The sequence below is a fragment of the Amblyomma americanum genome, chromosome 3, assembly GCF_052857255.1.
Source record: "Amblyomma americanum isolate KBUSLIRL-KWMA chromosome 3, ASM5285725v1, whole genome shotgun sequence".
In the NCBI taxonomy this organism is placed as follows: Eukaryota; Metazoa; Arthropoda; class Arachnida; order Ixodida; family Ixodidae; genus Amblyomma; species Amblyomma americanum.
Window position 1 is genome coordinate 67,245,199 of NC_135499.1, and position 14,291 is coordinate 67,259,489.

The 14,291-nt window shown below is 49.2% G+C and overlaps 1 protein-coding gene across 3 annotated transcripts in view; it reads right to left on the reverse strand.

Moving 5' to 3' along the window:
• The window catches only part of Dus3 (Dihydrouridine synthase 3), a 78,897-nt gene that overhangs the window by 32,636 nt on the left and 31,970 nt on the right, over positions 1-14,291 (reverse strand). For all 3 annotated transcript variants that reach the window (XM_077657449.1, XM_077657448.1, XM_077657450.1), the window contains exon 6: positions 551-703. In XM_077657449.1, coding sequence (XP_077513575.1) covers positions 551-703 — 153 coding nt within the window. The remainder of the gene's footprint in view (positions 1-550; positions 704-14,291) is intronic.

Genomic DNA, 14,291 nt, shown 5'->3' on the forward strand with positions numbered 1-14,291 from the left:
CATATAATAAAACTTATATTGTAAATTTTTCTAATTCTTGATTACATTCATCAAATTTGGCAGTCATGTGACATTTCATAGTGGCGCAAATCGATTTTAAATTACGCAGTTTTTCTGGCCTCACTTCAGATGCTTTGCTCAGGTAACACTGCATTTTCTGTGTCACAAATATTCCTTGCATGTTAATACCCGCTCTCCGCTTCATTAACAAAATTTTGAGGCTTGTCATCACCTTGTCACCACCATCATCAGCCTAATTCATCATCATGATGCTAACTAATCATCAGTCGCCACGTTACAGGCCTCACCGCTGCCTTGGCTAGTTGGCCCACTGCCGCCAGGAACTGCAGCCTGGGGGTTAACTGGCGTATTCAGGTGGGAGATGGTGGCCAAGTACTGCATCAGGGCAGCGAAATTCTGTTCTGATGAGAGGGTGCATTGCCGGCTCTGTCTGCCAGGATCAGGCTGCACCCCAAACCTGGTTATTAGATGCTATCAACCTTTCAATCTCCGCTAAACCAGACCAAATGACAGCTCAGCAAGCCCGCACCTGGACTCCAAAGAGATCCTCCGAGGAGTGCCGTTTAAGCAGGGCCCACTCGGATGGCTGCCCCTGAAGCAAGTTGGCAGCCATCGCCATCTCACCGCAAGTCACGTCCGCACCGAACTCCTTGCACACCCGCCGAAATGGAAGGTTGCCCACCTGCGCCAGTGAAAGTGTCGGGCTTAGCTAAATCATGCCCGACATCAATGCCATATTGCCAAATTTTTCCACTGCTCAACTGTCAAATGTAGACCCTGTCGAACACTAGTTATACTTTTTATTCAAGGTAATTTGCTGTACGATTTAGTGATGGTATTCCATTACTAGTGATTACATTACAAGGTATATAAAGTTTGGATTCTGGTACAGAAAAGCAAAAGAATTCCAAGTTAAAAAACAAAGGAAGAAACCTAACAGCCTGCCTTCCATCTGGAAAAAGACCTAGGCATAAAATGCCGAAAACAGTCGAACTGTAGGCCAAAAATCAATGGCACAAACCGCCTAAAATGATTGCGATCATCATCATCGTCGTTGCCATCAGCCTACGTCCACTCCAGGACAAAGGCCTTTTCCACATCCCTCCAATTAACCCTGTCCTGTGCTAGCTGCGGCCACCTTATCCCTGCAAACTTCCTAACCTAATCTGTCCACCTTGACCTTCTGCCGCTGCCTGCTACACTTGCCTTCTCTCGGTTAACCATCTGTTCTCTGCATTACATGATCTGCCCATTCCCATTTATTCTTCTTGATTTTAAACAGGATCTTATCAATTTGAGTTTGTTCCCTGACACATTCTGCAGCTCTCTTCCCTGTAAAATTACACCCAATATTTCCCTTTCCATACCTCGCTACACTGTCCTTAATTTAAGTTCAACCCTTTTTGCTAGCCTCCATGTTTCTGCCCCACAGGTGAGCACCGGTAAGATAAAGCTGTTGTATACTCTCCTCTTCAGGGATAAAGGATACTAGTGGAATGATATTCACCACCTGAGAGTGCCTGCTACACACACTCCCCCCAAGATGTTAAACTGATTTTAGTAAAGCGGTGGAGCATTTAGGGCTTGTCTCACCTCTGCCATGGGTTGAACCCACAGCAGCCCAGCGAGAAAAAAAAAAAAGGTTGCAATACATTCATTAAATTAGTGTGCCCTTGTGGCTTCATCACAACCATCCCACTAAATTGTGAGCACACTGCCCACCCAGGCAGGTGGCAGTTAGATTAATGATTGGTCAAAAAAGGTTGCTTGGGAAGGGCAACCTAGGTCTTACAAGCCGCCTGCCGCAGCAGTGGCGCACCGCTTAACCGCTGCACCACTGCGCCGGGAGTGGCATGAAGACTCCCAGTTATCTATGAATGTAACGTCATCATCAGCAGCCTGACTGCGCCCACTGCAGGGAAAGGCCTCTCCCATGTCCCTCCAACTAACTCTGTCCTTTGCCAGCTGCGCCCACCATATGCCTGCAAACTTCTTAATAGACACCTTTAGCATACCATGCACCCACCGTGTTACCGTTACCGGAGTACCAGAAGCCCGCCCACTGCTAATGAGCACGTGCTGATTGGCCCCGATGATGCAGGCGTGTGTGCAGCTGCCAGGTACCTGGTGCCATCTGGTGCCGTCAAGGTGGTTTGTGCATGTGTATTGGCTGCGCGTGGGCTCCCGGTACTCCGGTAACGGTAACACAGTACACAGTATGTTAAAGGTGTCTTATCTCATCTGCCCAACTGATTTTCTGCCACCCCCTGCTATGATTGCCTTCTCTTGAAATCTGCTCCGTTACTCTTAAGAACCAGCGTTATCTTGCTTTCGCATTACATGCCCTGCCCAAGCCCATTTCTTTCTCTTGATTTCGATTAAGATGTTAACTCACGTTTGTTCCATCATCCACTCTGCCTGCTTCCGGTTTCTTAAAGGGGCTCTGAAACGCCTTCTGAGGAAAGCGCATTAACTCACTTAATCACTGCACTGTGTTGCCATGAAAACCAGAGCCAAATAATACTCTTCTACATGCAGCGGACGACCCACAATCACGCGTCAAAGTTGGCGAGCCCTTCCCGGCGACTTTTTCATGCTCGCACCCTCCTCCGTCCCCTGCATCTGCGTAGACAAGGACGTCAGGCAGCTACCGCGGCTGCGGCCAATAAGCCGCTTAGCTCCGGCAGGTTGGGAGGCTCCGCTCCCAGAGGGGGGTTGGAGAAGGAGCGCCTACCTTCCAGCGTGCAAAAAGTGACGAGAGGAGAGGGAAAGGCGCGAAGACGCTGAAATTCAAATTTTAACTACAGATAACTCAGCTTCTACAAAGCGCATTAAAAAAATCCTTGCTGGACACTATTCGTGAAGCAGCGTGCTTCAATATCCCATGCATTCCGCAACTTTATTAGATCCCCCTTCACAGCCCCTTTAACACTACACCTATCATTGCTCTTTCCGTAGCTAGCTGCGCTATCCTTAACTTAAGCTGAACTCTTTTCATTAGCTTCCACGTTTCTGCCCCGTAGGTGAGTGCCAATAAGATACAGCAGTATATAATTTCCTCTAGAGGGATATTAGTAAACTGCCATTCAAGTTCTGTGAGAATCTGCCATATGCACTCCACCCCATTCTTATCCTCCTAGTTATTCCGCTTTCGTGAGAGAGAGAGAGAGAAAGGAATTTTAACGAGAGGAAAGGAGGAGAGGATGGCCGGTGGTAACATGACTCTGGCCTAGAACTCCACTCTGGGGAAAGGGGAGGAAAGGAAAAGAGCGAATGAGGGTTGATGATGGCATTGTACAACGAGTGTCATAGGGTGATGTCCACACACACACCCCGGCTGGCACTCGCATCGCAGTGATTGGACGCACGTGAAATTCATGTCTTGAACACACATTGATGCATGTCATTAACACACACTGGAGTAGGGGCTCCATGAAAACACAAATGTGCACTCTCACACATGATTCGCTCTCATGATTCGGATCTGCGGTCACTGCCTGCTTAAATAAACGTATTCCCTTGCCACTCCCAGCACCTTGCTGCCAATTGTAATGTAAAGTAAAAAGTAGAGAATGACCAATTCTGCACATATTAACGCTATCGTGTCACGTCCTTAAGGCAGAGCTACAAGAAAATCAGCAGCGAGAGAAAATGGTAATGCATTCAAACAATCCTCTGAGCATCACCTAAGAGTTTTTTTGGAGGGGGTTGTGGGATTATATCTTGGAGCTGGATTTTCACTGCCACCACACCATCAGGCACTACTCAACCAGTCGGCTCATTGCCAGCAGCTGCTGCCTGCACTGGTGCATTCCGCCAGCGTGAGCCTGCCATCTTCAGCAGCAAGGACAACCACGAAATGGTGGACCAGCAGTCCTCCTATGAACGGGTGAGTGCACACGACCAGTGGGCAGACCGCATGAGACTCATGAATGTAATTTTTTACACAAGGTGTGAGGCAACTTTCTGGGAGAGAGAAATAACTTTAATTCGCACCCGTCAAAAATGACGGAGGAGAAGGCTATAGCCTAAATCCCCATTCAATCATTCCCCTAACCATCGGCTGGAATCCCTTGGAACTCGGCGGCGGACAGGGCGAGATCGATGACTATGCATTGTTCTTTTGCTTCGTGGTTGAGCAATAAGGTCTCCCAGGGGTGTAGATTTCCATTCGGGTCGTTACAGTGTTTAATCCTAAACGTATTTTATAGGAAAAATTTTTTTACAGCCGATACAGAGTGCAAATTAGTGCTCCATCTTTAAAAAAACACAATGTTTCATCCAACCGAAGTGTTAAAGAAGATAAAAAAATCTATATTTTTATTTTTAAAAATGCGCTAAATAGACATCTGATGCCAGCAGTCATAACTTCAGTTTAGGTCACTGCAAGGCATGACCTGCGCAATGAACCAGGTAATTTATACCATAAGTTGTCATTGTATTATGATAGAACATCCAAAAACAATGGGCCTCTGCGATTTACAGCGATCCGGCAACCTCCTGGCTGCCAGCAAGTTCGCCCCCGACAGGAAAGCGCATCATGGTCACATGGGCTGGTGGCTATCGTAATCAGCTCGCTGGCACTCACGGTGGCAAGACATTACGGATCATGGAGGGAAGATGCTGTCCGCAGCTTCACGTTCTGCTGCCTCTCGTTACTACGAGTGCATATGGCAGAAATAAGCTTGAGATCGAAAATAACGATCTGAAGTTATTGAGGGCTGCCGCATACTGCAGAACAAACAGCTGATTGCGCTCGCACCCGTACACATCGACGACAACGCTAGTTGTGCCTTCGGTGCACAGTGTGCTGTGTAAGCTTCTAGAAATCCTCAAAAGCATGCGATGAGCAGTTGCAATCTAACGTCTGTCAGTCGACACCACATCGGACGGAAAAACTGTCTGTGTGTTGCTCATCAAACGGCACGCCGTACTTTTGGATTATGACGTGCTTGTTTACTAAGGAGTAAGTATGACTGGTATAACCGCAGACGATCGACCCTGCGTGGTGATTGACTCTGCTGTGGTCGTTGCAATTTCCACATTCGTGAACTGCTTCCTGTGGGCTGTAATCAGATATTGTGGAAACGTTCGGTTCAATTGTAATCTTCCAGCTGCTGGCTTTTGCTGCCAGCAGGGAGTGCACGCATAATTCCGACAAAAGCATGCTGATTGAACGTTTGTCTAGAACAAGAGGATGTACTGTAGAAATTTAGATGCGAATCGTATCTGTTATGCTACAGCTTTACCGCAGAGGACTGGCTCTCGAATGATAGGCGCTGCAATCCGACCTTGCGTGACGGCACCTCACGACCACGCGTGTATGCATAATAATCCGCACTGGGAAATTCTTTTTATCTCTTTAATGAGCCAAATGCGAGGAGATGCATGCATAATGCTCTTGTCAGATATTTTAAGCATTTGTGGCAGGAGGCTCGAGCATCAAGCATTACAGCAGTCAGCGACAACAGAATCTGCACTTGTCTCTGCTGCCGTAAGTGACAAATGTGTGGCCACATATATGCCCGCACAGATGCGTCGAGCAATTTGCTCGTGAGGGCTTTTTATAAAGAACACGTTTCAATCAATCAAACATTTCTCAAAGCATATCCGCCTTTCCACTGCGCTGAAAGCAATGAAGGAAAGCAATGAAGACCACGCTTATCGAGCTCAGCTAACACCTCGCCCAACACGTCCACCACATTGTGCATCTGAGCGTGTACTCTGAGCTGGAATCTGCGGTCAGTCTCGTGAAAGGCCTCGAACACCATCGCAATATCAGCCGCGTGCACAAAATTAACAGCCGAAATATTTTGTGAATCAGAACTATGCAATCGTAATAACAAGCGAGCATTTGTGCTTGCGAGGTGGTGAGACAATCGAATTGCGATCACACACACGTACTCAAAACAAATATATAAACAGTGACAACTGCCGCAGAAGGCATCATTGCAAGCGACACAGACGATATGCACTGTGGTCTAGTCAAAACTAGCGCCTGCACCACGAAAAAGATCACATTAAGAACCGTGGTCCTTCAAGTGCATATAAAAACGGCCGCACGTGCTTCCCACTACCATACCACCGCTCCATTGTCTGCTAGTTGCCCGAGCGCTGCCAGCACAAAATCGTCCTGGCGAGTCTGGCTGCCCGCTGGCTGCCCGAAACCGCCCAACCAGAGAAAAATGAATGCGTTCTGCATAGCCACAGCAAGTGCATGCAGCAGCCCAAGAAAATCGAGCACCTGGCTCTGCACTCTGGCAGCCAGAGGCAGATAATCGAAGAGGCCCAGGTTTTCATACTCTCATCTTTCTGACAAGAAAGAAGTTTCATGATTTTACTTATTATGGTTCTTACAAAGTTTCAGTAAAAAGTCCCATACAGGAATAAAGTTAAAATTTCTTGTGCAAAAAGGAATGCCAAAAAGAGTTTCAAGAAAGATGACAGAAGATTGGGAACAACTAAAAATGTTATAAAGCAATGCCCAGGAGGGTTAAAATTCATATATTTATAGCTCAGCTCTTCCTTGCTTTCACTCGTATGGGAGCTCATTTTTTTTTCATGTGTTTTCTGCGACATGAGTAGGCCGACAGGAAGGTGTCCAGATATACTGTTGGTCACCTGTCAGGCAAGCTTTGAGTGTATGCAGTCCTGGTTTGATCCCAATGTGCTCCAAACTGTCTAAAGTCTCTCTGCTGCCATTGTTAGAATGACGCAGAACATCACACAAACCCAACTTCAATGTCGGTTGGCTGACATAACAAACGAGTGTGTTCCAAATGCTTTGCGTTGCTTTTGTGAGCGCTTCAGTCATTAAACAAACAAAATTAGAGGTTGTAAGAAACAATTATTAGTATAAATTGAAAAATGAAGACAAAAAAATTAGCTGTGGTTTAAATTTTGGTTAACCCTGGAGAGAAGAGAAAGCTTCCTTTGCATGACTACATTCACAAACGCTACACACACTGCCAAATGGATTGTCTGCAAAGCGTCGATGAAATGCCCGATGCCCGATGGGGCAGTTGCCACCTGCCACGGTGGGCAGATTGTGATGACGTCAGTAGGTCACATGACCTGCCACATGCCACCACGTGACACCTGTCACGTGGCTGCAGTGACGCTGATCTCTCGAAAACCTAGCGCAGTGAAGCTTTCACTTCAAAAATAACCGATTACATTAGACTCGTGATAATTTAAACTCTGATAAATCGTACTTTCGGTCAATCAAACAAATTTCAAAATTTGAGTTTGAGGTGGTTGGTTCATATTTGGAACATTAGAAAGCAGCGCAAAAGAATGGCACAGAACACAGTAGAAACAAAGGAACACAGCGCCCGTTCTGTGTTTCTTTGTTTCTGCTGTGTTCTGTGTGTTCTTCTGAGCTGCTCTCTAAAATTACAAAATTTTGGTTTGCTGGCTATATTTTCAATGCATTTTAAAGCCGCTTAATTCGTGCCGCGATTTCACTTAAATTAAGGTTAATTAAGGTTTGCAGCGCTGCATGAATTGAAAACCTGGCCCCTCCAACCAGTTAGCTCCGACGCGGCCTCAAGGGGGGCCGTGTCAATCGGGGTTGCCCCGTTGCAGCAGTTTCGTTTTCTGAGCTTCACTACCAGCCCGCAAGGATTGCGGCTGCCGAACGCACGCCTAGGAACTAAACCCAACTGCGCGCTGGTTCAGATGCTAATTTGCGTGTCACTCGTCTTTTTAACGTGAAAGCGTTAAGGAGCTCGTGAGGCGGAAAAGCCAATGTCGTCATCGTCGCCACAAAGGCAGCCCAGCTGCCGCGGCTCTGTCGCATCGCTCTTCATGCTGACCTTCAGCAGTTGCTCATCGCTGGTCCGTCAATGCGCAGACCCCCCTCCATGCCGCGTGTGGCAGTCCCGATAGCGTTGTCCCGTTCTGCTCTTAAAGGCGAAAAGGCCTCTCGTCGTTCTGGCGCAAATGTGCGTTCCCCTCACATCCGTCCGTGCGGTCCTGTGCACCGATAATGCGCACTCAATATGAGCCGCTCGTTGTGTAGTGAAGCCTCCATACATGGACACCGCTACACGTGAGGAGGCTCCTGCTGATGCGTCGCGCCTGTGAAGGAGGCCGTGGAAAGCCTTTCCGTTCTGGAGCAGTTCTGCTTTGATATTCCCGATAGTGGGCATGCACTACAAAATGATGGACTAGCAAAAAACCGTCCCTGCCGTGCAGTTTTTGATGGCCACTGCCTAGTTTTGCATCAATTAAATTTACTAGAAAGTTTTTTGTAGCTATTCGACCTTCAGATGATCTGGGCCATTTTTCGCCCCTTGAGTTTTTTAAAAACTCTATTGCAAAACCAGCACATTATTGATAACTTTTTTTACCACACTTGAATAAAGGAACTTATCACTGCCTTTCACACATATTTTATGTTACGCTAAAGCATTTAGCTACATTTGCAGAGAAATAGGTCCAAAATACTATTTGCGTACATAGATATACACACAGCAAATTGCATTCAGTCTTGGATCATATTAAGGGCACTTCTGATAATTCCAACAAAAGTCTCTGGTCCCTCGAAGTCTGAATTAGCAAGAGTCAACTGATCAAAAAAATCCGGCAATTACTTTGATTTACCTTTTACTTTCAGTTTCGCGAGATGCGTAGCATGTTACAACTTTGGCTGTATAATTTCGCTGCACTTCATTCAGAAATGAATGAGAATTTTGATCAAACAAAAATTTAAAAGTTGATTTTTTTTTCAGAAATAATTTTCTAAGTAGTTTTCAAAGAGATTTCAATGTGGCCTCATATCTTCACCGGTGTTACCAACCTCTCGTACACAAACCAGAGGGAGGAAGTCACGAGCCACTTCCGTCCCGGCTAATTCCAGAAACCTCTGCTGAAGCTGTTGTTATGCCCCGGCCCGCTATGAACGTAAGTGAAGGAGGAATTGGTGCTAACGTTTGTGACGAAGAGCCAGAAGGTTTTGAAAGGAGGAAAGATCTCTCTCTCTATCTTTTTCGAATTTCTGAACTGCGTGGTTGTTGTAATTGCCGCGCAACCTTTGTGTGTTTCGCGAACTCCGTTAATCACATTATCTGGGGCGTTATAGCCTGCTTTGCGGCACCGGCCACAGCCATTTTGGAGCCGTGATCCTTCATGTGTTAGTGATGTCAGCGCAGTGACAGCTACTGTGGTGTTTGGTTTTAGTGAGACACACATGGATACGACGGGCACCGTTACCTGCGTATGCTTTCTCGGGAGCCATATCTTATTTCGGCGCCATGGATCATGAACTATGATTTCGTCACTGCTGTGGACAGCAGTCATTGTGTTTCGTCTGCAGAAGAGTCGGCACATCATGGGAACTGATTATGCAACTGTATGTTAAGTGAATTCTATCGGTGCCGCATAACATGGACAGTGAAGGCCATTGCGTGATAGTGGTTTGTTTTCATGTGTTTATATATACAATTTTTTTTTGCAATTATCCATGGTTGTAAGATACATCGTGCATGCATTAAATTGTATGCACTCACTGTGCACAGAATGATCTTTCTGTACTGCATGAATAATGCATGAAGTGAAGTAGTGAAAACAACAGCTGTGCCGTTTGAGATAAACTTAACACCTCTGGTGCATTGACATATGTTATCTGTATTGCACGCAAGTTGTAACATAGAGATACAGTGTATTTTGAGAAGTAATCTAGGGTTCGGTGCGCTGACGCATCTTTTTGTACATGTGTTGCGAATATTCCGCGAGAGGACAGTGACCTGGGCTGCGCGTACGGTTTTGTTTTATTTTGTTTTGCTTTAGTGCACGCCGTTAGAAAGGGACTCATGCCTTTTTGGTTAGTCTCCCCATTCGTCCTTGCGGTTTCCTTCGCCGCTCCGGATGGCGGGGCTCTCTGCCGGCCTCGACCTTGGACCCCTGTCCCCTTGGCGAAGGATTGCGAGACCACCTAGGGAGGAACTCGGGGGTAAGGGAAAACGCTGACATCAGTTCTAAGCTTTCCTATTCGTCAAAACTGATGAGCCGCAGTTAGCAGTTTATTTTTACATGTGGAAAGGGGCGCGGGCATCTTCGGGGTGTACCCGCGAAGGGAGCCGCGCCCGTGTGCTTTTGTCTCTAGCTACTCCTAGCTGGCAGGGGCTCGGTCTGGCCGAGTGCGGAGGGAGTGACCGTTGAGAGCTGGTGCAAGGCGCGCCAGTTTGACTGTTGGGACGCGGTGTCCCTCGCCTCCGTGCAGGCGGTCGGCTAGGCCGGCCGCGAATAGTTGCGGCCGTATACTGACTTTTGTTTGTACCCATCTGTAAATAGCCTGTATAAAAGTTCGTTTCTCACTAAATCGCTTCGCCTGAAAGTCATATCATCGAGAAGCCCTCAAGCGGTGCATCCAGTTTCTGGAAATCGCCGGACCAACACCACCGGCGCAGTCGACAGTACTGGTGCTCTGCAGCGGCCCCGAGGAACGGACGAAGACATCCACGGAGAGAACGACGAAATTCGGCATCCAAGGCGAGATACCGAAAGGACGACAGGCTACGGTGGTACGAAGGTGCGAACCGCATCGGGCGTGAAACGCCGAAGACAAGGCCTTCAACAGACACAGAGTGGTATCCCTGAGCAACGGCGGCAGTTGGAAGATTCAAGCGGACACGGCCTTCAGCGGACAGAAAACGGCATCCCCGAGTAAAGGCAGCTTGCTAGCGGCTCCAGTCGGCACCTGGTCCGAGGTCGCCGCCATTCCTGCCCGAAAAGAGGACCCTGAGCGCAGCTCCGAGTGAGTTCCCTGGTTCCTTCGTTTTCTTAGTGGTCACTGTTTGACTAAGCCTTGCGTAGTTGATGATAACCCGATTTGGTCATCTTAACCCCGACAAGGCATCTACGACGGACAGCGGTAGTGACAGTGGTGACAGGGGGGACGGTGGAGACAAGGGCAGCAACGAGGCGTCGAGGTCACGGCATGGCCAAAACATTGAGAAAGAGTTGGAATTTTATGAAAAAATGATAAGAGCCTTAGAGCTCGGGATGCAAATCATGCGTGCTCGAAGCCAGAATGCGGCATCTTCCGAGGACGAGCGGATGAGACAGTACGCTAAGCTACTCGCCGGCGCGTTCCCCAAATTGCCGGCAGACGATGAAGTACCCGTCTGGTTTGAGTCAGTGGAATGCTCGCTCGTGGCTTACAACGTGCCGAAGGAACATTGGGCGCAGCTTGTGTTCCCGGTGCTGGCTGGGCGGGTAGCCTACTTATCGACACGGTTCACCGCAGAGCAGCACAGGGACTATGACAAGTTGAAGGCGGTAGTCCTAGACGAGTTGAAACTTCCAGCCGCAGAGTATCAAAGGCGGTTTTCTGGGGCCACCAAGAGCCGCGAAGAAACCTGGAAGGCTTTTGTCACACGCGTCCAGAGTTACTTAAATTTTTATTTAAAGTCACAATGCGTGTCGTCTTTTGACGGATTATTGAAGCTGCTGGTTGCCGACCAGCTCAAGGCGGGGCTATCAGAAGAAGCACATAAATATGTCTAGCTGTGCGAGGGTGAGAAATGACTGAATGCGGATGAGATAGCTGCACTGCTACAGACATACGAGGAAGCCGCCGGGAAGGGAAGCGCCCAGAGGAAAGCCGACAGCTTTAAAGGTTTTGACACGCCCCCAAAACCGAGAACTGAAGCCCCACTTACGCAGAAACATGGAGCAGAGCGAGGAGACGGAATAGCCGCAGTCAGGCCAGGAGGAGAAAAGAAAAAGGTATCGCGGTCAGGTGGCTGTTTCCAATGCGAAGCTGGAGACATGTTGTCGCGAACTGCCCATTTGATCGTGAGAACCCAGCTGACAGACGAGAGAATCCACCGCGCGATGATAGGCTAACGGCACGCGTGTCCACCCATGCCTTGCAATCCACGCGTCCAGCGCTCAAGGACATAAAAATCTGTTGTAGAGAAGCGGTTATTGGCGCTATTGTGGACACCGGTGCAGATATCACCGTAGTGCGTGAAAGCCTTGTACCTGAGGAGCTCGTATCCCCACATGGGGCGATCGATCTCGTCTCCGCTTTCGGAGAGAAGGTAGAGGCAAAACTGGCAGTAGTTCCGTTGGCGCTGTGTCGTGGCGCTCCCCTGATCGAAAATGTGGACGATGCGACACCGGTGTTGTGTGCGCTCACCGACAAGCTCACACAAGCCGACTGTCTAATTTCCGCAGACGCATGGGAACAGCTGCACGACTCGGGCAAAACGGACAGTGAGGGTCGCGTGCAGGCGGTGGGAACTCTGTCGCCGCCGGCTTAAGACAGACCAGATAGATCAGGGCCAGACGTGGGCACCGAGCCCGTCCTGGCGTTCGCAGACGAAATCCTGCCCTAGCAGACAGTTGACAGTAATGAGATCGAGCCATCACAGGCGGGCGGCACGGCTGAGCTTAGCGGGGCACAGAAGTTTCGCGCGGAGCAGCATGAGGATGAGACTCTGCGTCAGGCCTGGCAGAACGCCAAGCAAGGAAAGGCGGGCATGTCTATCGTAGACGGAGTTTTGTATCATAAAGACCAGGTGCTAGGCCAAGGGGTACAGCAGTTAGTACTGCCAAGATTACGGCGCGAGGCCGCACTCAGCCTAGCACACAAGTCCTATTGGGGGGGGGGGGGGGGGGGGGGGACACCTGGGCTTTCGCAAGACTAAAGCTCGCCTAAAGTACAGTTTCTACTGGCCGGGCATGGAGTCGGATATTCGCAAACACCGTGACAGCTGCCATAGCTGTCAAGTGCATTCAGACCACCGGCGAACCGATAGGGTACCGATAACGCCTCTCACTCGCCCGAAGTTTCCCTTTCAGAAAGTGAACGTCGATATCATAGGTCCGATTGAGCCATCGTCTGGCCGAGGACATCGGTACGCGCTTTGCATAAAAGATCTGTGCACGCGTTGGCCAGAAGTAGCCTGCCTAAGGTTTTGTCCGCCAGGGCAACCTGCGACGCGCTGCTTTCGGTGTTTAGCCGGACTGGGGTTCCCGAGGTGGTGTGCTCAGATTGCGGCACCATTTCACAGCCGCACTTACGAAGGAGTTCCTCGAAAGACTCGGCTGTACCCCACGCTTTTCCGCTCCCAATCATCCGGAGAGCAATGAGGCGGTGGAGAGGTGGAACAGTCTTTAAGACCATGCTCTCACACGTAATCGAAAAGGAACCGAAGAACTGGGACAAGTTCATTCCCTTTCTTCTTTGGGCCTATCGGGAGGTACCACACGGCACCTCTGGTGTGTCACCCTTCTGAATGCTTTAAGGCCGAGACCCAGTAGGACCACTCGGTATCCTGAAGCAACGCTGGGCAGGCGACATTTAGGTACCCGGGAAGCTAGCGAGTGCTCCCGCTGAGTACAGTCGCCGACCGATTTTTCGGACCCTCAAGGGGCCGAGATAGCGTCCGGAAAATCAGGCAGTCCGAAAAAACGAATTCACGCAAAAAAAAGTCACTTTATTCCGTGAGCGGCTTGGAAAACTGGTCAATTTGCCTCTGCGGTGCGCTACGTTGCCGTACAAGTAAGTCGGCTTGCACGTCGGCAAGGGTGACGTTCTCGCTGTACACAGCCGAAAGCACCATTAAAGCTCGGGTTAGTTCACTGCTAGTTGGCAGCACAGTCTCCGGCTCCTCACTGTCGGAACCCGAGTCATTAGTGTCCAGCACCTGGCGAACAATTTCGTCGTCAGTCAGTTCAGCGCAGAGCTCGATCTCGCTGTCAGCGTTGGCGAACTGCTCCAGCGTCACTCCCATGGGAACGGCTCCCGCAGCGCGCAAGTGCTCGATGAGGTCAGCATATGAAGATGGCTGATGAGCTTCACTGGCGCTATCATCGGATGACGACGGCACTTCGTCTCTTATCGCGAAACCCGCATGGCGGAAGAAATTCCGCAGTGTGTCCTCAGTCACCGCCTTCCATGCATCGGAAAGCATGCCGAGTGCAGACAACAAGTCGACACTAAGTTTTGCCGTTGTCCACGCATAGCACCATGCGACTAAGCATGCGTGACCGATAGAGGTGCTTGAGTGTCCGGATAACGCCTTGGTCCATGGGCTGTAGTAGGGACGTCGTGTTCGGCGGCAAGAATTCCAGCTGCGTGGCTTTCAGATCCTGAATATGCCCATGTGCAGCGCAGTTGTCTACCAGCATGAGAACTTTGCGTCCTTGGCGCTCGAACTTTTTATCCAGCTTCCGGATGTAATGTTCGAAAATGTGCTGCGTTATCCAAGTCTTCTTGTTGGCTTCGTACAGCACTGGAACACCTGCTGCTTTAA